General features: G+C 65.9%; 2 protein-coding genes across 4 annotated transcripts; one reads left to right on the forward strand and one right to left on the reverse strand.

Annotated features, from left to right (window-relative positions):
- Positions 1 to 690: 690 nt before the first annotated feature.
- ARFIP2 (ADP ribosylation factor interacting protein 2) lies at positions 691 to 14,746 on the reverse strand. 3 transcript variants are annotated; one of them, XM_067564631.1, is made up of 10 exons: positions 13,873 to 13,918; positions 11,706 to 11,813; positions 7,831 to 7,939; positions 7,161 to 7,217; positions 5,592 to 5,687; positions 4,452 to 4,567; positions 3,900 to 4,121; positions 3,588 to 3,745; positions 3,173 to 3,347; positions 691 to 2,862 (listed from the first exon to the last, which is right to left on the reverse strand). In XM_067564631.1, the coding sequence occupies exons 2-10, from the start codon at positions 11,802 to 11,804 to the stop codon at positions 2,707 to 2,709; spliced, it is 1,188 nt and encodes a 395-aa protein (XP_067420732.1). In that variant the 5' UTR covers positions 11,805 to 11,813; positions 13,873 to 13,918; the 3' UTR covers positions 691 to 2,706. The 3 variants fall into 3 exon arrangements, with proteins under 3 accessions (XP_067420732.1, XP_067420733.1, XP_067420735.1); XM_067564632.1 differs by lacking the exons at positions 5,592 to 5,687; positions 13,873 to 13,918 and adding an exon at positions 14,591 to 14,746; XM_067564634.1 differs by lacking the exons at positions 5,592 to 5,687; positions 7,161 to 7,217; positions 13,873 to 13,918 and adding an exon at positions 14,591 to 14,746.
- An 80-nt stretch (positions 14,747 to 14,826) lies between these two features.
- Positions 14,827 to 19,145, forward strand: TIMM10B (translocase of inner mitochondrial membrane 10B). Its single transcript, XM_067564635.1, has 3 exons — positions 14,827 to 14,968; positions 15,603 to 15,698; positions 16,008 to 19,145. Exons 1-3 carry the CDS (start codon positions 14,933 to 14,935, stop codon positions 16,266 to 16,268), a joined length of 393 nt encoding a protein of 130 aa, XP_067420736.1. The 5' UTR covers positions 14,827 to 14,932; the 3' UTR covers positions 16,269 to 19,145.
- Positions 19,146 to 19,987: the final 842 nt, after the last annotated feature.

Genomic DNA, 19,987 nt, shown 5'->3' on the forward strand with positions numbered 1-19,987 from the left:
GCTGACTGCCTGCGTAGGCCTGGCCAGAGACCCCCACCCAGCTGCCTGCCCATTGAGCCCAAGCACTCACGTCCGGCTAACGCAGCGCACAGGAAGGCGTCCAGGCTGGACCGGACCCAGCAGGAGATGGAGAATCCCCCACTGCCCTTGGAAGCGGATTGTGGGGTTTAATTTGGGCCTGGTTTCCAATTCAAATGGGTCTGGCTTCCCCTTCCAGCCGCAGGCTCTTGTCCTGCCTGCCCCCACTCGTGTAACGAGCCCCTCACACTCAGCGATCCCCTGGGACGGCCCGCCCCCCCTGCAATCAAGTCACCTTGTGATTGTCTTTCTGATGCGCTAACCCGATCACGCGCCGCGCAGCTCTCGCTTAAAGCACATCAGGCCTTTTCTCTGGCCCACGAACCATCCGTGGCTCTTTCCCGCCCCCTCCAATAGACATCAGCCCAGGCTGCGTGTTTGCAGTAACCGTCTCAGCGCTGCTGTGCAGAGTTAAACCCCCTCCCTGCTCCTCATCCTGCTGACGTGGCCACGCCTGGCATTAGCTCTTTGCGCCACAGCCTGGCTGCGGCAGCCCAGCTCGTTGCCTGTCCACCACTCCTGCTGGATCCTGTTCAGCGAGGGCTCAGCACAGGCCCCGGGCTGCAGGCAGGGCTGACGTTGCTGGGCCCCAGCCCCATGACATTGCGTCTGGCTGCATTAAAACACCGTGTCTGAATCACCCACATCGCACGGGCCGACTGGCCTGTCCCCCTCGCTGTCTATCACCCACAGACCTTACCAGCTCCCAGCTCGCCGGGCCCAGGACAGACGCTGCGGAACCGCCCCATCCCTGGATGCCGATTGGCGAGGGGAAACCAGGGCCCAGTTCTGCAGGATGGTGACCTGGAAACCCGAGACCTGCTCCGTTCCAGAGTCCAGCCACCCTTCCCAGCATCCCAAGGCAGAACCCCGGGACCTGGCGGAGATGCTGCTCCGCCTGGACATCAGTGTGACGCCGTGACCGCAGAGCGAGGGGCCGCTCACACCACTCTGGCCTGGGACGGGAGAAGCCGGAGCCGCCTGGCTGGGGGCACAGCTGTACCCACCCCAGCAGGGCTCAGGGCCTGGCTGCAGGCTGGCAGCAGGAGTGTAGTGACCCCCTGGGGGGGCCGAGTCCTGCCCTAGCACAGCAGCCACCTTCTCCTGGCAGAGGTGGGGGTGGAGCTGCCCCCCTGGTGCCCCGATCCCTGCGCCCAGGCTGGCGAGGCCTTGGGCAGAGCTGTGGCAGCGCCTAGGCGTGGGGTTCTGCCCTGGGGCTGAGGGAAGGAGTCCTGGAGAGCGGGGGGCACCAGCCGCAGCCCCCGTGAGAGGACCACAGCCCTAGGATGACGTCTCCTCCCCTCTGCCCAGGCAGGGATATCGGCGTCGCCCAGCCTGAGTCGCCCGCTGATCCGCTGCCTGCCCGGTGCCCAGCAGGGCTCCAGCCCCCCGTCCCCTGCCCAGCCCCTCCACACGCCGGGCGACTTTGTACCCTTTTATTCTGGAATCTTTACAGTCGTGGGGGGAGAACCAGGGATTAAGTTAGCAGGAAAAACAAAGCAGCTTTCCCAGGAGAGAGGAGAAGGGCCCAGCGCCCCACGGCCCCCGGTGTGACCACGGCAAGATGGACCTGGCCACCCCCCGCCCCTGCAGACATGCACAAGGCGCTGACCGTGACCGACCGCACACGGCCCTGACGGGAGGCATCACTTGGTCTCCTCCCACCAGTCCCAGGGAGCCAGCCACACCCCGGGGACTCCGTGGCCAAGCTCACCCCTCAGCCCCTCCGCCCCAGGCTGGAGGAGCCATGGCAGTGCAGGGCGGCCGGAGGGGGCTGGCGCTGTGCAAAAGAAAAGCCGGCAGGAGTGCCAGGCCAAAGCCATTCCCTGCCCCACAGCGGGGGCCTGTAGTGGCGGCTGGAGCCCAGCAGCAGGTCCCACTGCCCCAGTGCCGGGGAAGAAGGGGCTGTAGTGTGTGTGTGTGTGGGGGGGCGGGGCCGAGTGAAAGCAGCTGACCCCCAACCACCCCCTGAAATGCCAGAGCCCCACTGCGCAGGGTGAGGGCAGGGGAGCCGGGACAGAGCCAGCAGGCCTGGCTCCTGGCCCCTGCCCTGCCCTACTCCCCTCCGAGCCGGGACAGAACCCAGGAGTCCTGCTGTCACCCCTCCCCCCAAAGAGTGAGGCCCCGGGGTGCGGGGTGGGACACGCTGGCCTCCTTGTGAGGAGGGAGGCCCGAGGGCGTGGGGGAGACACGCTGGCCCCCCAGGAGTGAGGCCGGGGGGAGGAAGAGTGCCCCCCATGGCCCTGCAGCCGTGCTGGGCGGGTGACTCTGAAATGTTGCACTCCTGGGAGTAGCCCAGGCTGGGGTGGGGAACTGAGCCCCAGGGCGGGGGTGCAGATGGGGGAGCCCTGCCGCCACCCGCCCAGCTGGACCCCCCCGCGCTCAGGGCCCCTTTCCAGCCCTCACCAGGGCGCGGCAGCCCGGGGCCACCCTGGGCAGAGGGACCCCATGTACCCAGCCAGGGCCCAGGCCGCGGGGCTCCCCAGGGGTCCCGTCTCACTTGCCCCAGGGCTGCACGGGGCCCAGGCCGGGCCCCTCGGCTCACCACTCGCCCACGCGCGGCCCGGCCCGGGTCAGAGGTCAGAGTTCAGGCCCGTGGCGTCCCACTCTCAGTGAGTGGGCGGCCGCTCACTGCTCCTCCAGCCAGGAGGGCTTCTCGGCGCCCGGCGTCTTCAGCTGGATGTTGAACTGCCGCAGGGTCTGCGCCAGCTGCTGCTGGTTGCCCGCGAAGTAGGCGGAGATGGCGTTGTGGAAGAGCAGCAGCTGCTTGTGCATCACCTTGATCTGCGGGGAGGGCGGGGGTCAGGGGCTGACCCCAAGCCAGCCCGCGCCCCCCAGGGAGGGGTCACCCACCCCCCAACCCAGTGCCCCAGCCCGGCCCAGCCCCCCCGGGGCGAGGGGGTCGAGGTCGCCAACCCCCAGAGGAGCTGTGGCCAGGGGGCTCCTGGCAGGGCAGCCTCCCCAGGCTGCGCCGAGGGGCCGGCCGAGCCGCAGGCCGGGTGCAGAGGCCGTGGTGCCGCCTGGGGGCAGAGAGGCCCATGGCTGCCCCGGCCCCGGGACATGAGCAGACCCCCTGGCGGGGTCCCCCCCGCACCTTGTTCTCCTCCAGGAACTTCAGCTTGATGGCCACGTCGGCGCGCAGCTTCTCGTACTTCTCCTTGTGGCTCTGGAAGTGGCTGTGGGCGGCGTCCAGGCGGCACAGGGTGCTGGCGTCTCGCGGGCCCATGCTCAGCTCCTCCAGGTCCGTGCGGTAGGCGTCGTACTCCAGCCTGCGGGGAGGTGGGGTCAGAGCCGCCCGGCGCAGGGAACCGCAGCCCGGTGCTCGCTGCGCCGCGCCCTGCCGGCCCCAGCGGCCTGCCCGCGTCCCTCGCCCATCTGCATTCCTCGCTCACGCCTCTCGCCCACCCGCGCCCGCCTGTCCCTCGCCTGCACCCTGCGCCCGCCCGCGCCTGTCCGTGTCCCTCGCCAGCCCCAGCGACCCATCCGCGCCCCTCGCCGCCCGCGCTCACCGGGCCGTCTCGTACTGCTTGACGGTCATGAGCGTGTCCTCCATGGTCTTGTTCACCAGCGTGTTGATGCTGGAGACGAAGAAGTTGACGGCCCCGAGCAGGGTCTCTCCGTTCTTACACAGCAGCTTCTGCGTCTCCGCGTTGGAGCCAAACTCCTCCTGGGCGGGGACGGGGCGGGTCAGGGCCTCCAACCCCCAGCAGCCGCCCTGGGGAAGAGCTGGGCCCTTCCTCCTGCTCTCGGACCCGTCCCCCCGCGCCACAGCCCCCGCCCGCGTGGCAGGGCCATCAGCCCCCTGCGCCCCCCGCCCGTACCTGCAGCTCGGGGGATTTCTGGCTGAGGTCGGCGAAGGCGTCGCCCAGGGCGTGCTGGGTCTGCAGCAGGCTGTAGAAGTGGTGGGTGAGCGCCCGCGCCAGGTGCAGGACGCACTCGTACTTCCGCTTGGTGTCGCGCAGCAGCTCGATCTGCGTCTCCAGCTCCAGGTCCACCGTGCGCGAGCCCCGGCCGAAGCGCTCCGAGAGCAGCTGCTTGGTGCACTGCGGGCGGGGGGGCAGGGGAGGGTCAGGGCCGGCGGGGGGCAGCCCCCAGAAATCACACACCAGCGTTTCGGAGGGAAATCAATGCAGTTTGTTCTCATCCCCCACCACCACATGGGGCAGCCCATCCCCCCCATGGGGCAGCCAGTCGTCCCCCCCCAGCAACCCATCCCCCCACGGGGCAGCCAGACACACACCGGCAGCCCATCCTCCCCCATGGGGCAGTGCGTCCCACCCCATGCCCCTCCCCCCCAGGCCGGCTGGTCCTGCCCCCCAGGAAGGCTCTCGCCCCCACACCCCGTGGGTGGCCCGCCCCACAGCCCAGCTCACCTTGTAGGTGTTGATGCCCCATTTCTTGACGATGTCAAACTTCTCCCCCGCGATGCCCCGGGCAGCCTCGTCTCCCGTCACCGCGGGGTTGGGGTGCGACGGGTGCAGCCCGGCGCCTGCAACACACGAAGCCCCCGGGCACGATGGTGAGACCCCAGCACTGAGCTCCCCTAGGCCTTTTCACTGTCCCCGGGAGCTGCGGCCCGGCCCGGCCCGCTGGACTATGTGGCGAGCTGAGCTGCCCCCAGGCCTGGCCCCCAGCAGCGCGGTGAAGGCGGGTGGGTGTCCCAGCAGCAGGGCTGGGGAACCCTGCACAACTCTGCATTTCCCTAAAGCCCAATTCCTGGAGTCCGGGGATCCAGGGATCGCGGCTGTCGGTCAAAGTCGGCTCCCAGGACGCCCGCCTGCCAAGGTAAGCTGGAAACTGTGACCTGCTGGATGCGCAGAGCACGTCCCGTCCCGTCCCGTCCCCCCCGTGACCCGCTGGGTGCGCAGAGCACGTCCCGTCCTGTTCCCCCTGACCCGCTGTGTGCTGCAGAGCACGTCCCGTCCCCCCCGTGACCTGCTGTGTGCTGCAGAGCACATCCCATCCTGTCCTGTCCCCCCCGTTACCCCTGGGTGCCGCAGAGCACATCCACATCCCCCCAGCCTGGCAGCACCCAGCATGTGTCCGTCCCTCCCAGCCCTCCAGGAGCCACAGAGCACACGCATGACCCCCCTCCCCGGAGGCCCACTAGCCCAGACACTCACATGTCCCCCCACAGCAGAACCACTGGCCCCAGCACCTCCCCTCCTTCCCCCGACAACTCATTTTCTTAGGACTCAGGTTTCCTGCACCAGCTGGCGGCTGCGAGCTCTCCGGGCAGGCCCAAGGGCGGGCCCCGCAGAGCTGAGCTGTGCCCAGGCCAGGCCAGCCGCTGGGGGGCCAGTGCCGCGGCGGGGAGACAGTCCCAGGAGCAGGGCTACCTTTGCCTGGTGCCCCTCCAGCTTGCCCAGTGATGCCAACAGCAACGTCCCTCCGCAGCCCCCCCGGGGGCCCTCTGCCCCCGGCCAAGCCTTTGGGAGGGGGCAGGTTCCCCAGCAGGACAGGATGGAGCCAGCACGTTCCCGGGGCAGGGGTCCACAGAGGGGCTGCGGTACCTGCTGGTGCATCTGCCAGGCTGGCGATCCGGCTGGCAGCTGAGTCACTGGGTGAGATGAATGGTCCTCGGGGCGAATGAGATGTGACAGGGGAGCCTGGAAACAGAGAGGCGGGCCAGGCGGGGGATGCCGGGAGGCGAGGGGATGGCAGAGGCGGGGGGTGAGCGAGCGACGGGGGTGAACGGGGAGCGGGAGATGGGGAGATGGTCAGAAGGTGGGGCCGAGACAGCTGGCTCCGGCCTGGCCATCCTCCCAGGGCAGGGCACAGCTGCCCTCCCCAGCCCTCTAGCAGCGGTGCCTGGGGGGCCCTGTGCCTCGGGGCAGCCCCCCCGCACAGCCTGCAGTGCCCAGCCCCACGTGCGCAGGGGGCGGCGGGGACCCTGCCCGGACAGGTCTTGGCCGGGGGCCGGGACACTAATGCTCCGAGACGCTGGGGTGAGTCGTGCTGAGCCCCGGCTGCTCAGCACCGCAGGACGGCCGGCCTCCCCTGCGCCCCGGCGGGAGGACAGGCTGAGCTCACGGCGGGGGACAAAGGCCCTTCGCACCTTGACCTGCCACGGAGCAGGAGCCCCGTCCCCCCCACTGCACAGCCCGCCCAGGGGCACCCACGCCGCTCGCCCTCCCCACGCAGGGACTCACTGGGCCAGACGCAGCCACCTACTAACCACGGGTCACCTGCTGGCCTCTGCCAGGGCAGCCCCTTCCCCCACCAGGGTGGAGACCGCACGAGTCCCGGCCCCTAAGGGCTGCGGGGGGAAGCCATTGGCTCAGCGAGCTGGGTAGCCGGGACCCCAGGCCTGGGCTGCCCCCCATGGGGCAGAAGCATCATGGGACGAGGCAGCCCTGAGAACGGAGGCCAGGCTGGGGGTCCTGGGGGGCCGGGACCTGGCTACAGGCATCTGGACGTCAGCCTGGCAGAGATCACAGGTGTGACACGGACGAGGGGCCCCCAATGCCAGAAGGTGGCCCCGGCAGGCTCCCCACATGGGACCATGCCAGGGAGCTGTGCGGGGGGCGGAAGGGGGCAGGATGCCGGCCCCTCTCCTCCCCTCCCCCCACAGGGCCATGGGGGGGATCCGTGCAGGGGGAAGACACTGGTCCCTCCCTCCCATGGGGCCGTGTGGGGATCTGCCCGGGGGTGGGACACCAGCATTGCCTGGCTTTCCAGGGCTGGGTTAACAAACCCTCCCCCTCCTGTGCCAGCCAGCCCGCCCTGGAAGGCAGGGGGCCATGAGGAACTAGGCAAGTGAGCCGGGGCCATGACAGAGGCCAGAGTCCTGACTCCCCCCAGCTCTCAGCTCAGCACCCCACGGAGCAGCAGCCCAGGAGGGCAGAGGCTCCCTGTGGGTCTTGCCCCTTTGCCCCCGACCCAGTGAGGCCCCAGGCCTCAAAGCATTCGTGATGGGGACCCCCCGGCACCAGGCAGTGCATGCACGAAGCAGCCGGGGGGCAGCAGACAGGGTAGCAGCCCCTCCCCACACAGGGGCAAGGCCCGCGGCCAGCTGCCGCGGAGAGCAGGGTCCTGCCCCAGCCAGTTAGTGAAGCCCCGAGGAGGTAAAAGGGAGCCACCTTGTGCCTGGAGAAGCCGCAGTCCCGGGAAGGAGGCGTTATACCGCACTGCAGGGCCTAGACAAACCACACAACAGGGTCGGGGTGCGGGACACGCCCAGGGCGCCCCTGCCCCGCACTGCCCGGCCTCCCAGCCTGGCCCACTGGGGCGATCGAGATGCTCCGACCCGGGAGTCCCTGCTGGGTTCCCCGCAGGGTACAGCTGGTCTAGCTAGCGCCTGCACCACCTGGGTAGGGCAGCAGCTGTGCCGGCAGAGCCCTGGGGCCAGGAGGTGCAGGGATCTGGGCACGGCTGGGCGCTGGGTCTCAGCTGCTCCCTTCCCCAGGGCTGCCCGGGGGCGGTGGGGGGGAGGGAGCTGGGCTGGGCCCCTAGACTTGGGCAGAGCCAGTCCCACTTGCCTGGGCTCTGCAGCCCGGCAGAGAAGCAAGCAACAGAGAAGCTAGTGGCCCTCCCCTGCAATGCACCAGGCAGCCAGCGGGGGCGCTGTGGAGTGCTCCTGCCCCAGACCCTGCAGCACCCCTGCCTCCCCCCAAGACCTCCCCTACAGGACCCTACGCCTCCCCGACTCCTGCCAGCAGTGCCCCAGCAGACCACGGATGGGACCAAGCGGGGAGGACCTGTGCCGCCCAGGCGCGTCAGTGAGCCAGCTCCCGCCCCGGGACCCCTTACCTTTGACGGTGCTGGTGGGGATGATCCCCTCGGCGGTGCCCCCGTAGCCCCCCGACACAATGCTGGTCTCGTTCAGGTTGGGGCCCGACACCATCACCTGCTGCAGGTCCTGAAAAGGGCAAGAGCAGAGTCCAGGAGAGCTGGGGATGGGGGTGGGCTCTGGGAGAGTCAGCCCCATGGCAGCCGGGCCCTGCTGCAGCGAGCGTCCCAGCTCCCCTGGGCCAACGCAGGAATTTTCTGTAATATTTGTATGACGCCTATGTGCGCCTCAGTTTCCCTCTGTACTTTCGTGGCCACCCAGTGGCGCAAAAGGGTCGACACGGCCCCTAGAAGAGCACAGGAGACATAAGGTATGTGTCGCCTCACTCTCTGGGTGGAATGGCTGGGTCACGACAGAACTGGTGGAAACCCATCAAACTGGGGGGCCCAGATAATCTCCACCCCAGAACATCAAAGGAACTGGCAGATGAAATGACAAGCCCATTGGCAAGGATTTTCATAGACTCACAGAAAATTAGAGTTGGAAGGGACCCCAGGAGATCATCTAGTCCAACCCCCTGCTCAAGGCAGGGCCAACCCCAGCTACATCACCCCCGCCAGGCCTTTGTCAATTTTTAACGGCTCCGTAAACTCAACGGGAATTGCTAACATAGTTCCTATTTTTAAGACAGAGAAAAAGTGATCCACGTAATTACGGGCCTGTCAGTCTGATCTCAGTAGCATGCAAGATCTTGGGGGAAAAGCTAGATCGTGCCAGAACAGCCTGATCTCCTCTTCTGAGAAGAGAACAGATTTCTTAGACACAGGGATGCGGTGGATCGAATGTACCTGGATTTCAGTCAGGCGTCTGATACGGTTCCACACAGGGAATTATTAGTTACATTGGAAAAGATGGGGACTAATACGGAAATTGGAAGGTGGATAAAGAACCGGTTACAGGGGAGACTGCAACGGGTCCTACTGAAAGTGAACTGCCAGGCTGGAGGCAGGTTACTAGTGGAGTTCCTCAGGGATCGGTCTTGGGACCAATCTTATTTAACCTTTTTATTACTGACAGTGGCACAAACACTGGGAATGTGCTAATAAAGTCTGCAGATGACACAAAGTTGGGAGCTATTGCCAATACAGAGAAGGGTCGGGATATCACACAGGAAGATCTGGATGACCTTGTAAACTGGAGTAATAGAAATAGGATGACATTTAATAGTGGAGAGTGCAAGGTCATGCACCTAGGGACTAACAACAAGAATTTCTGCTATAAGCTGGGGACGCATCAGTTGGACGTGACAGAGGAGAAGGACCTGGGTGTATTGGTTGATCAGAGGTTGACTATGAGCCGCCAGCGTGATGTAGCCATGAAAAAAGCTAATGCTGTCCTGGGATGGATCAGACGAGGTATTTCCAGTAGACAGGGAGGTGTTAGTACCATTACACAAGGTGCTGGTGGGAACTCATCTGGAATAGTGTGTGCAGTTCTGGTCCCCCGTGTTTAAGAAACATGAATTCAAACTGGAACAGGTGCAGAGAAGGGCGACAAGGATGATCAGTGGAATGGAAAACCTGCCTTGTGAGAGGAGATTTAAAGAGCTTGGCTGGTTTAGCCTGACCAGGAGAAGGCTGAGGGCAGACATGACTGCTCTCTGTAAGTACATCAGAGGGGTAAATACCAGGGAGGGAGAGGAGTTATTTAAGTTCAGCACCAACATGGACAAAAAAACGAATGGATATAAACTGGCCATCAGAAGGTCAGGTGGCTGCCTGGCCCGGGAAAGAGACAATGGTCTGGGGTGGGGGGAGGCGTGTTGGGCGGCTGGAGGGGGTCAGTCCCCCGTGGGGGAGCCCAGGGAGCAGGGCCCAGGAATGGGGGCTCTAGTGCTCCCCAAGATGGGTGTTGTTGTGACTTCCTGACTCATCTGCTGACAAGTTCTGTCTGCGCCGTGCTCCTGAGATCTAATAAACCCTCCTGGCTACCAGGCTGGCTGGGGATCGCTCCTGGCTGCAGGCGGGTGCACGGCCCTTTGGAGGCGTGTAGGGCTCCCCAGGGGCCCATCCAGGGGGACCCACAGGGGGAGCTCAGGGCAGAGCAGGGTGCCCAATGTGCCCCAGGCAAACTTGGGACGCACTGAAGCCCTAGTGGGAGTGAGCCCGTAGGAGGGGCCTACTCCACTAGCATCCTGGCTGACCTGACCCCGAGTGGTTGTAGGGGCCGAGGCTGTGCGCTCCCACACACCACAGCTCCGCTGGAGGGCAAAGGGGAAAAGGTGTCAGGTGGCTGCAGTCAGAGCCGGCCCTAGGAAGGACTCCACAGCCCTCACCCGGGACAGAGAGAGACAAGATGGGTGAGATAACGTCATTCATTGGACCAACTGCTGATGGCGAGAGCGACGCTTTCAAGACCCACAGAGCTTTTCTTCTGAGCCAGAACCGAGAACAGCTTCCGCTGCACCGGCGTGGCCAGGACAGAGCATGGCTAATCGCGGCCTCTCTGTGCTAGCCACGCCTGTTTTGCAAAGGCTGCCAGGGAGCGCTGCACTCTGGAGGGGACTGGGCTGGATTCGCTGCAGGGAGCCATGGAGAGACGCGAGCGGCTGGTGCCAGGAGGCCATGGGCCTGCCCCAGTGGAATCGCTTGGGGCCAGTAGACTCTGCCAAGGGACTAGCTACAGAAAGGGCATAGGCCAGCTCTGGTGGCATCCCTCCCCTGGATCAGCCCACTAGGGTCACGGAGTCCTCTACTGACACCTCAGTCCAGGACATCTGTCCCTTAACACGCATGGCTCGCGGGCGGGAATCTCCCCCGCGTCCTCTGCAGCGAAGAGCGGAGCAAAGAATTCATGGAGCTCCTTGAGCGCTCCTTTAACCCCTGACAGTCCAGTGGCCCCGCTGTGTGTCCCTGGCTAGTCGCTCTTCAAATGCTCTCTTCACCTGCCTTTTATACTTACACACTTCCCAGACTCCTGGTTTGCTCAGCAGAATTTGATTTCCAGTCTTTAAAGGGAGCCTTTCTGCCTCTAACTGCCTCTTTGACTTTGCTGTTTAGCCATGGCGGCGTTTTTTTGGTCCTCTTATGGCTGATTGATTGCTTTGGGGCACACATTTAGACTCCAAGCAGTCTGCAGGCACGTCACTCTTGTGACTGGTCCTTTTCATTTCCATTTAACTAGGATCCTCATTTTGTATAATTCCCACGTTTGAATGTAAAAGGCACTGTGGAGGTTTCTTTGGTACTCCCCCTCCCCCCACAAGGATGTTAAATTCCCTTACATTATGGTCACCGTTATCACACAGTTTAGTTATATTCACCTCCTGGACCAAATCCTGTGCTCTCTTCAGACTAAACCAAGAATGAGCCCCTGTGGGTTCCAGGACTAGCTGCTCCAAGAAACAGTCACTTCAGGTGTCTACAAACTTGATTTCTGCACCTTCTGGAGGCGACGTATAGTTGAAATCCCCCATTACTATTGTGTTCTCTGCCCTTCTGTAATCTCCGAGCGTTTCACAATCACCATCACCAGCCTGCTCAGGCGCCCGCTAGCATATTCCTACCGCTAGTCATCCTGTTCAAGTCTGGAACTTCCTTCCACAGGCAGTCTGTACACAGGTGGAGTCACTGGTGATGCTTACTCTGTTTGACTTTATGCTTTCTTCCACACAGTGCCCGTCCCCACCAGTGCAACCTACTCCCTCATTCCCTAGATCATGCCCGCTAGTCCAATGCACCCCGCCATGCCCACCTGGCCTGGTGCCCCCACTCCCATCCCCCCGACACGTCCACCTGGCCTGGTGCCCCCACCCCTCCCCCGACACACCCACCTAGCCCGGCCCTGCTCTCAATCACCCCAACATGCCCATCTAGCCCACCCCCCCGGCACATACCTGCTCCAGGCCATCATCCTCGGGCAGGCTGCCCGTGTCCCCGCTGCCGTTGATGGGGATCTCCATGGTGGCAGCTTTGCTCATGAGCCCATCCGTCATGGTCAGGATCTGCAGCGACAGGGAGAGGCTGAGGGGCCACCAGCAGGCTGGGTTCCTGCCAAGGCTCTGCCTCGCGCTCTGCTGTCTATTCCCTAGGCCCCGGCCCACCTGCCATCCCTGCGAGACGCTGCCTTGGCTGGTTGCAGCTCCCAGAGGACTCAGCCTGAATCCCCCCCTACCCCCCGGGACTGGCACACAGATTACATACCATCCCCCCCAATGCCAGTGCCCGAGAACAGCCTGTCTGTCCACAGCCCCTTCCCAGGAGGTCCGGCCCTGCCAGGACACAGGCTGCCTCCTCTGGCACAGCCGGCAGGGCAGGGCAGGGCAGGGCAGCAGCACAACACAGCACAGGCCTCCCCACGCTGCCCAGACGTTCCAGACCCATCAGCTCCCAACCTCCGCCCCTGGGGCTGGGGGGCTTCCCACCGGCCGCGGCTGCCTTGGGTGCTGTGAGAGAGCCGGCCCCACGGGCCCCTGCCCCCGTCAGAATGGCAGCAGTGCTGGCACGGCCAGCGCTCCACGGATCACCACGGTGCCTCCCACTCAGACATTCTCCTTCCCCTCCTCAGGAGCCTACGGCAAAGACCTCGGGGCCACCCAGCCTGCTGCCTCCGGGGCAGCACTGCCCTGCACCTGCCAGTCACGCCCGATAAGGAGTTTAGCTGAGAACAATGGGCCCTGTGTGCGTGGGCTCAGCTGCCACAGCCCTGCCAAGCAGTGGGCAGCCCCGCTCCGACTGTCCTGCCTGGGCTCACAACCCCAAATCCCAGGGACCGGGGCAGCCACTAGAAAACACCCCCCCACCCCGACCCCCCAGGGCAGTGCACACACGGGGCTCACAGACCCACACTGCTCTGCCACCTCCATGGCTGGGACGGCCTCTGTGGGTCTCAGGGCCTGGACTCGCTCAGCCCAGGCCCAAAGCAGGACCTGGGGCTACGAGGCTCTGGCTCATAGAGCAGAGGGGACCGCAGGCCTGGCTGGCTAGAGGCAGCATTGCACGGCCGGGCTCCGGGGCACATCCCAGACTCCCAGCAGATGCAGCAGTGTGGCTGTCACTCACCCCACAGCTGAAGAAGCTGAGTCCCCTGGGGCTCCCTGCCCACGGCTTGTTCCCCAGAGCTGGGTCCTGCCCAAGTGCTGGGGCTCCCTGAGAGTCAGCCTGAGTCCCCCGAGACCCAAAGGGCTCCCTGAGAGTCAGCCTGAGTCCCCCGAGACCCAAAGGGCTCCCTCTGTATCTCTCTTCCCTGACGTAAAGCTGGGGCTCATCTTCCACAGAGATGCTGGAACCCTCCTGCCCAGCTCCTGGGTCAGCGGGACCTAGTGTCAGTGAGTTCCACAGGCCACCTGTGCACTGGGTTTGCAAGTGTTCCTTTGCTCCCTAGCAGTGTCAGTGACTCTCCTTTGCTCCGGGGAGCATGGGGTGGGCTGTGTGGAATAGGAGGCCCGCGGTTCACCTAGAGGCAGCAGCTCCCCCACAACCGGCTGAGCGGCCCCCCTCGCCGGGGGGGGGGGGGGGGCAGCAGCAGCTCCCTGCCTTGTAGAATCTCCTGAGCTCTCCAACACCTGCAGCTCCTCAGCGGAGGGTGGGTGAGCCAGCTGCCTCCGGACACACCTGGCCCTCACAGCCGAGCGGCTCCTGGCCCAGTGCCCAGGGAGCTGGTGCCAACAGCCACGTCCCCAAGGCTCCGCAGTAGGCGATATCTCCAGCCCGTGCCATGGCCAGGGAGCACCCTGGGCGAGAGAGTTACTGCTGCATGGTGGGCACCGGTGGGCAGGGCTGAGGGCAGCGCGTTCAGGACTAACGCAATTCCCAGGAGAACCTAAGACACAGCCGTGCCCCTCGAGTCCGCCCTGCATGCCAGAGACACGCCAAGCCAAAGGGCAATGCCAGGTCCCCACACGGGCAATTCACTCAGCCGGACAGAAACCGGGGCCCAGCTGGTCTCCACACGGGGCAGGGCCACCACAGGGCTGACAGCACCGAGCCCTTCTGCGTGGAGGAGCAGGGAGCTACGGGCAGCCTGCACACCGGGGGGGAGGCAGAGTGATAGCCCGGCCTTACCCGCCCTCCCTCCCCGGCACCAGGCGGCAGGAGCGGCAGCCCCCAGCACGGAGGCAGGCAGGCAGCAGGCAGGCAGGCAGCAGGAGAGGAGACGCAGCCGGCCGCAGGCAGCAGCTCCCGCAGCAGGAGGAGCCCAGCCTGCCAGACCGGTCAGTGCACATTCCGCAGCACCAGCAGCACCGCCCCCGCCCCGTTACAGCCCCGAGCCCCGCTCCGCTCCGCCCCAGGGCCCCAGCCGGGCTGCCGGGCTGCAGCAGCGAGACTCGACCAGCCACCACCCGGCCCTGCCCGGAGCAGGCGGCAGACGCAGAGCCCAGCCCAGCCCAGCCCAGCCCCACGGGGACATGCACAGGCACGGGCCGGGCCCTGCTCCCCGGCACTGGCCGGGCCCTGCAGAGGCCCTGGGGGCCAAAGCAGCTTGTTCGCACCACCCCGCACACCGCTGCCGGGCCGGGCCGGGCCAGCGCCGAACAGGACCGCCAGGCGAACCCGGCGGCACACGGCAAGGGGCGCTGCGGGGAACCCCCCGCCCGACCCGGGGGAGCCGTGGCACGGCACGGCACGGCACGGCGCCCCCGGGGCCTGCCTGCTCCCGGACCTGCGGCAGGGCACCCGGCACCAGGGGATGCTGAGCAGCAGGGAGACCCCCCCCAACCCCAGCCCCTCCCCCACCCGCCCGACCTGGCCTCCCCCCGCCCGGCCCCAAACCCGCCCCCACCTGCTCCGGCCACTGCCGGGGGTCACCCAGCGCCGGAGGCTCCGGCCTCAGATCCGCTTCGGCCCCGGGACAGACCGGAAACTACGTCACGAGCCGGGCAGAGGCCGCCAGAAGGAAGGACGGAAGTGACGGCATCACTGCAGACGGAAACGGCGGCAGGCAAAGAGGGCGGAAGTGACCCCTGAACGCGAAAACAGTTTGGAAAGCAGGACGGAAGTGACGTATAGGCATCGGCCGCAAAAGCGTTCCTCGGAGTGGACCGGCCCCACGGGCCGTGTGTGACGTCAGAGACGGGACGGAAGTAAGCGGTGAGGTGCGGCGCGTGCGTCACGTGGGCTGGGGATGGAGCCGCCGGGCGAGCAGCAGCAGCTGCGCAGCGTGAGTCGGGCCGGGGGGAGGGGAGTAGCGGGGCCGGGCCGGGCGGGCGGGGGCGGGGGGAGCGGCTGTGGTTGTCGGGGGGCCTCAGAGCGAAAGGAGCCGCCAGCCCAGCCGCTCTGCGGGGGGGGTCTGCTGTGGAGCCGGCAGCCCAGCCGCTCTGCGGGGGGGGGAAGGTCTGCTGTGGCCCCCAGTCCGGTCTGACCCCCCCCGCTCAGCCCAGCCGCTCTGCGGGGGGGGGGGGAAGGTCTGCTGTGCCCCCCAGTCGGTCTGACCCCCCCCCCCCCGCTCCGCCCAGCCGCTCTGCGGGGGGGGTGGGTCTGCTGTGCCCCCCAGTCCGGTCTGACCCCTCCCCCCGCTCAGCCCAGCCGCTCTGCGGGGAGGGGCTGTCCTGACCCCCCCGCTGCTCTGCTGTGCCCCCCAGTCCGGTCTGACCCCTCCCCCCGCTCAGCCCAGCCGCTCTGCGGGGGAGGTCCTGCTGTGCCCCCCAGTCCGGTCTGGCTCAGGCCGCTCTGCGGGGAGGGTCTGCTGTGCCCCCCAGTCCGGTCTGACCCCCCCCCCGTCCAGCCGCTCTGCGGGGGGAGGTCTGCTGTGCCCCCCAGTCCGGTCTGACCCCCCCCCCGCTCCTCCCTTCCAGCTGCGGGATTTCCTGCTGGTCTACAACAGGATGACTGAGCTCTGCTTCCTGCGCTGCGTCTGCAACCTCAACTACCGGGCGCTCAGCAGGGAGGAGGTGAGCGGGGCTCCCCTGGGCCAGGCCGGGCGGGGGGCGGGCGGCTCTCCCCGGGGTGCGGCGGGCGGGATCGTTGCCTTCTGCCCGTGCGCTCGGAGCGCGGGGTGCCCAGCTTCGGGGCCCGGGTCCTGAGAGCAGCAGGGGTGCCTGTGGAGGGGGGCGGGCAGGGGGGCTGGTGGGGATGGGTGGGGAGGTCTGGGAGCAATGGAAGCCGCCTCCGCGTCCCCCCGTGACACCCGCGTCTCCGCGTCCCCCCGTGACACCCGCGTCTCCGCGTCCCCCCGTGACACCCGTGTCTTGGTCCTGCAGGAGGCCTGCCTGGATGGCTGCGCTGGGAAGCTCGTCCACTCCAACCACCGCCTGATGGGGGCCTACGTGCAGCTCATGCCCTCCATCGTGCAGCGCCGCATTTCTGACTACGAGGCCACTGCAGCCCAGGTGGCCCTGGGCTCCAGCCCGAACGAGGTCCCTGGCACTGCCCCTGCAACCCTGCCAGGACCAGCTGGGTCTGAAACCCACCCTAGCCAGCAGGTAGCTGGTCCGGAGAGCGCCCCCGACAGCGGCAGCTAGGGCCAGCCCAACTGCCTCCGGGCGTTCCCCAGTCCTCCGTGGCACGGAGCCGTGGCGGGCCAGATGGCTGTGCCCTGGACTTGGGCCTCTTGTAACCAGGGTGAGAAACAACTTCTCAGGGGCACTGCAGCTGCATCCTGGGCTGGCTCCAGTCCTGATGGGCACTTCCTCTGCAGTACCAGCATCAGAACTGACCCGTATGGGTGCCAGCTGCATCCTGGGGCTCCTGGCATCGCAGCCACTCCAGCTCCAGCAGCATTTGGGCCGGACCAGCTGCCTGACACTGGGGCTGAGAGCAGCAAAGGTGGGACCTTCCAGCTGCTCGCTCTCATTGCCCCTCTTCCTGGGGCTGGACCATGTGGTGCACCCATTGCTCCCCGCCCGTTGAGGGGCCCTGCTGAGGACTCTGTAGCCACAGCAGCTGCTGTGCAGTAGACTCTCATGCCCAAGGGCAGGGTTTTCTCTGTGTCCCTGGGAGGCTATTTCATATTACCAATAAATCAGTATCCCTTGGATTTTCTGGGTACATGGGATGCTTTGGGCGGGGACCAGCCCCTCACTCTCCTATCAGCCTCCTGCAGGAAGTGCCCAGCTGGTGGAAGAGCCCTGGCAGCCGTCCATGGAGCCATCCGGTACTGCTTCTGTCCCTGGCTCTCATGTGATTCTCTTGTCTCTGTCTGCATGGGCACACGAACTGGCAGAGACCCCCTGCGTGTAGCTGGCAGCCCCGCATGCTGATGCTCCCCCTTAGGCACTAAGGCTCTGCTGCACCATTTTGACATTGAATTAGTGGGGTGAGCCCTGGCCCCGCTCCCTGTAAGACAATGGGGTTACCCTAAGAAGAGGGGTTCAGCCCTGGGTTTTTGGACAGCAGGCGAATGGAGCTTATGTGGCCCCACAGGAGTGAGTGGAGTATCCTGCACATTCCTAAGGCAGGCCCATGTCCGCCTCCCATGGGAAAAAGCCCTGTCCGCCCTCCCTGCACCAAGGCAAGATGCTCGAAGGTGGAGCAAGGGGGCTGAAGCACTTGTCACGGATTTACAGGGTCTTGCCCCAGCTTTTAAACAGTCTCCTGGGCGTTATGCCTTGAGTGTCAGCCCCCACCCCCTGGGGCCGCACTTCTCTGCAAGGCAGGCCGCAATGCCCAGCCAGTCCCGCTGAGGTGAATTCCTGCTCAGAGACGTCGGCACGGCAAATGAGCAGTTTCACAAGAAGGGGGTAGCACCTGGATACGGTGTGGGAGGAACCCTAGGTTAGTTTAGGCAAGCCAGGCTTAGGGCAGAATCCTGACTGGCCTAACGCATGGTCTTCTGCTGAGATCCAACTTCTCTGTCGCTGTCTTCTGGGGCTGCTCTCCTCACGGCCACACCCTTACCAGCTGTCCGCTCAGACCACCCTCCCTTTGTTCCATTCTTTGCTAATGGCCCAGTCCTTGCAGGGAGCTGCCTGAAATCACCTCCTCTTGGCTGTCCCAGTAGTTAAGTGCTAATGGCCCAGTCCTTGCACTCTCCATGGTGAGTGCAGTGCCTTCTGTTCATGTGTGTGGATTCCAGCCAGGGCTTGTTAGGGGATCCCCCCAGGCAGCATCGGTCTCAGTTCCCTGGGCCCAGGGAGGAAATCCTCTCCCCGCTCCATTGAGCAGCCGTGCCAAGTGGATGGCATAGAGCTGTACGCAGGTAATAAAGCTTTTAACAAAGAGCTCCGCATTTCTCACGGGGCCTGGTTCCAGGACTGGAGCAGCCACAGCAGGCAGCGCAGAGAGCGGGGAGCTGCCTGTACACTGTCGGCATGGGCTGGGAAGGCCAGAGCCCTTTGGGAGACGGGGTTCCCACTGAAGGCTGTGGCTGGAGCCGGCGCTCCAGGCTCCTGGGGGTTTCCCTGCTGGACTCAGGAAAAGGCTCCTTAGAGAGCTGGGGGGGGAGACTTGCTTGTGAACCAGGAGCTCCAGGCCCAGAGAAGCCGTTTCTCCAGCTGTTGCTCTTTGGGGCAGTTGGCATGTGGATGTGTGCGCTGGCTAAGCAAGAGCTGAGTGCGTAGGCAACCGTGACCACCATGTAGTTATTGCCGCTGCTCAATGGAGGGACAGGCCCCAACTCCTCCCAATGCTAAAGGGGGTTTGAGCCATGAGGGGAGGCCTCAGCACAGACCCTCAGGGAGTGGGGAGACTAGGACACCCCACTTGCTTCAAAAGGGCCCTGGCTCGTGTCAGGCCAAGAGAAGGCTCTTCTCCTGCAGCAGGCAACAGAGAGGAGAGAAATTAGCTTGAGGGCTTGTAAGAGTGAGCAAGCAGAGTAGGAAAGCAATGCCCCGAGCTTCTTCCAGCATCTCTGCAGCAGGAAGCCCTGAGAGAATTGGTGGGCTGGCTGGCTCAGCACCGGGAACGCTTGGGAGTACCACAGCCATGAGCCAGCCTCCATCACCCGCCTGTTAAATGTCAGACAAGCCCCTTCCTGCTTTCTCCAGGGCTGCTTCTCTGAGCAGGAGCAGCTCCCTACACACATCTGCAAGGCTCCCTCTGCAGCCGCTGCCTCCTGGAGACACTGCTGGTGCGCTCAGATCCCCGCCTGCCGCCAGACCAGGATTGTCTCAGTGCAGCCTGCACGGCACCATCCGTCTGTCCACTTGTAGCAGCCATCTGTTGTCTCTTTTCCTAAGCTCTGGGACAGGCGCTGTCCTTGACCTGGGTTCGTGCAGCACCTTGTACGAGGGGGGCTGGCCCATGAGAGGTGCTCCTGGGCCTGAGCGGACTAGGACAGTTCTGCTACTACTGGACGAGGATGATCTCTCCGTCCATCTCCCCCCAGGGCGTGTGGGGAGACCCTGGCCCAGGCTGCTCCTTCCAGCGAAGGGGCAGGCCGAGGTCTGGCAGAGCGAGGGTCGGACAGCCGCCGGGAGCTGGAAGGAGCCCAGAGCAGCCGGGGCCAGCCAAGGGTGCAGGGCGGACTGGGGGTGAAGGGGGTGCCGGGCAGCTGCAGCGGGGGGCGGCCACCGGAAAAAGCCCCCAGCGAGATGCGGGCGGAGAGGCGGCTGCAGCGGGCAAAGCGCGCGGAGCCAGCGGCCCGTCCAACGTGTGTGTGTGTGTGAATGGGGGGGCCGGGGGAGCTGAGCCCCCCCCCGTGGTGCAGGGGCTGCGGCCGCACGCGGCACTGACCGACCCCCCCCGGCCGATGCGCGTGACCCTGCACGGCTGGGCCCCCGCCGGGGAGCGGGGCGCGGGGCGCGGGGCGGGCTCTGACCCCGGACCGGGGGGGGGGCGCCGGGCCGGGCCGGGCCGGGCTGGAGAACGGGCGGGCAGTTCCAATGCGGGGGGTGCCGACGTGCCCCCCCCACCCCCGCGCCACTTCTCCTGAGAGGGGCGGGGCCGCGCCGGGGGGGGGAGTCTCAGCGCGGGGCGGGGCGAGGGCCCGGCCCCGCCTCCGCCTCGCGACCGCCCGTTGCTGGTTCCCGCCCAGCGCCGGCGCCGTTAGTTACCGGGCGGGCGGCGCCGGAGCTCGCGGTGGGTGCGGCCAGGACCAGCCCCCCCCCCAGCCCGGCCCGGCCCGTCACCCCCTGCTTGTCCTCCGCCCCCCCCCTCCCCTCCCCCACCGCCCGCTGCTCACCCCCGCGCCCTGCCCCCAGTGCTCCCTCCCCTCCCTTCCCCCACTGCTCGCCATCCCGGCCCCGTGTCCCCCAAATCCCCACCCCCAGGTCTCCACGCCCCACGCTCTGCCCTCCACCCC

Source organism: Emydura macquarii, unplaced genomic scaffold, assembly GCF_026122565.2.
Source record: "Emydura macquarii macquarii isolate MOO-44397 ecotype Brisbane River unplaced genomic scaffold, CSIRO-AGI_Emac_v2 contig_2661, whole genome shotgun sequence".
NCBI lineage: Eukaryota > Metazoa > Chordata > Testudines > Chelidae > Emydura > Emydura macquarii.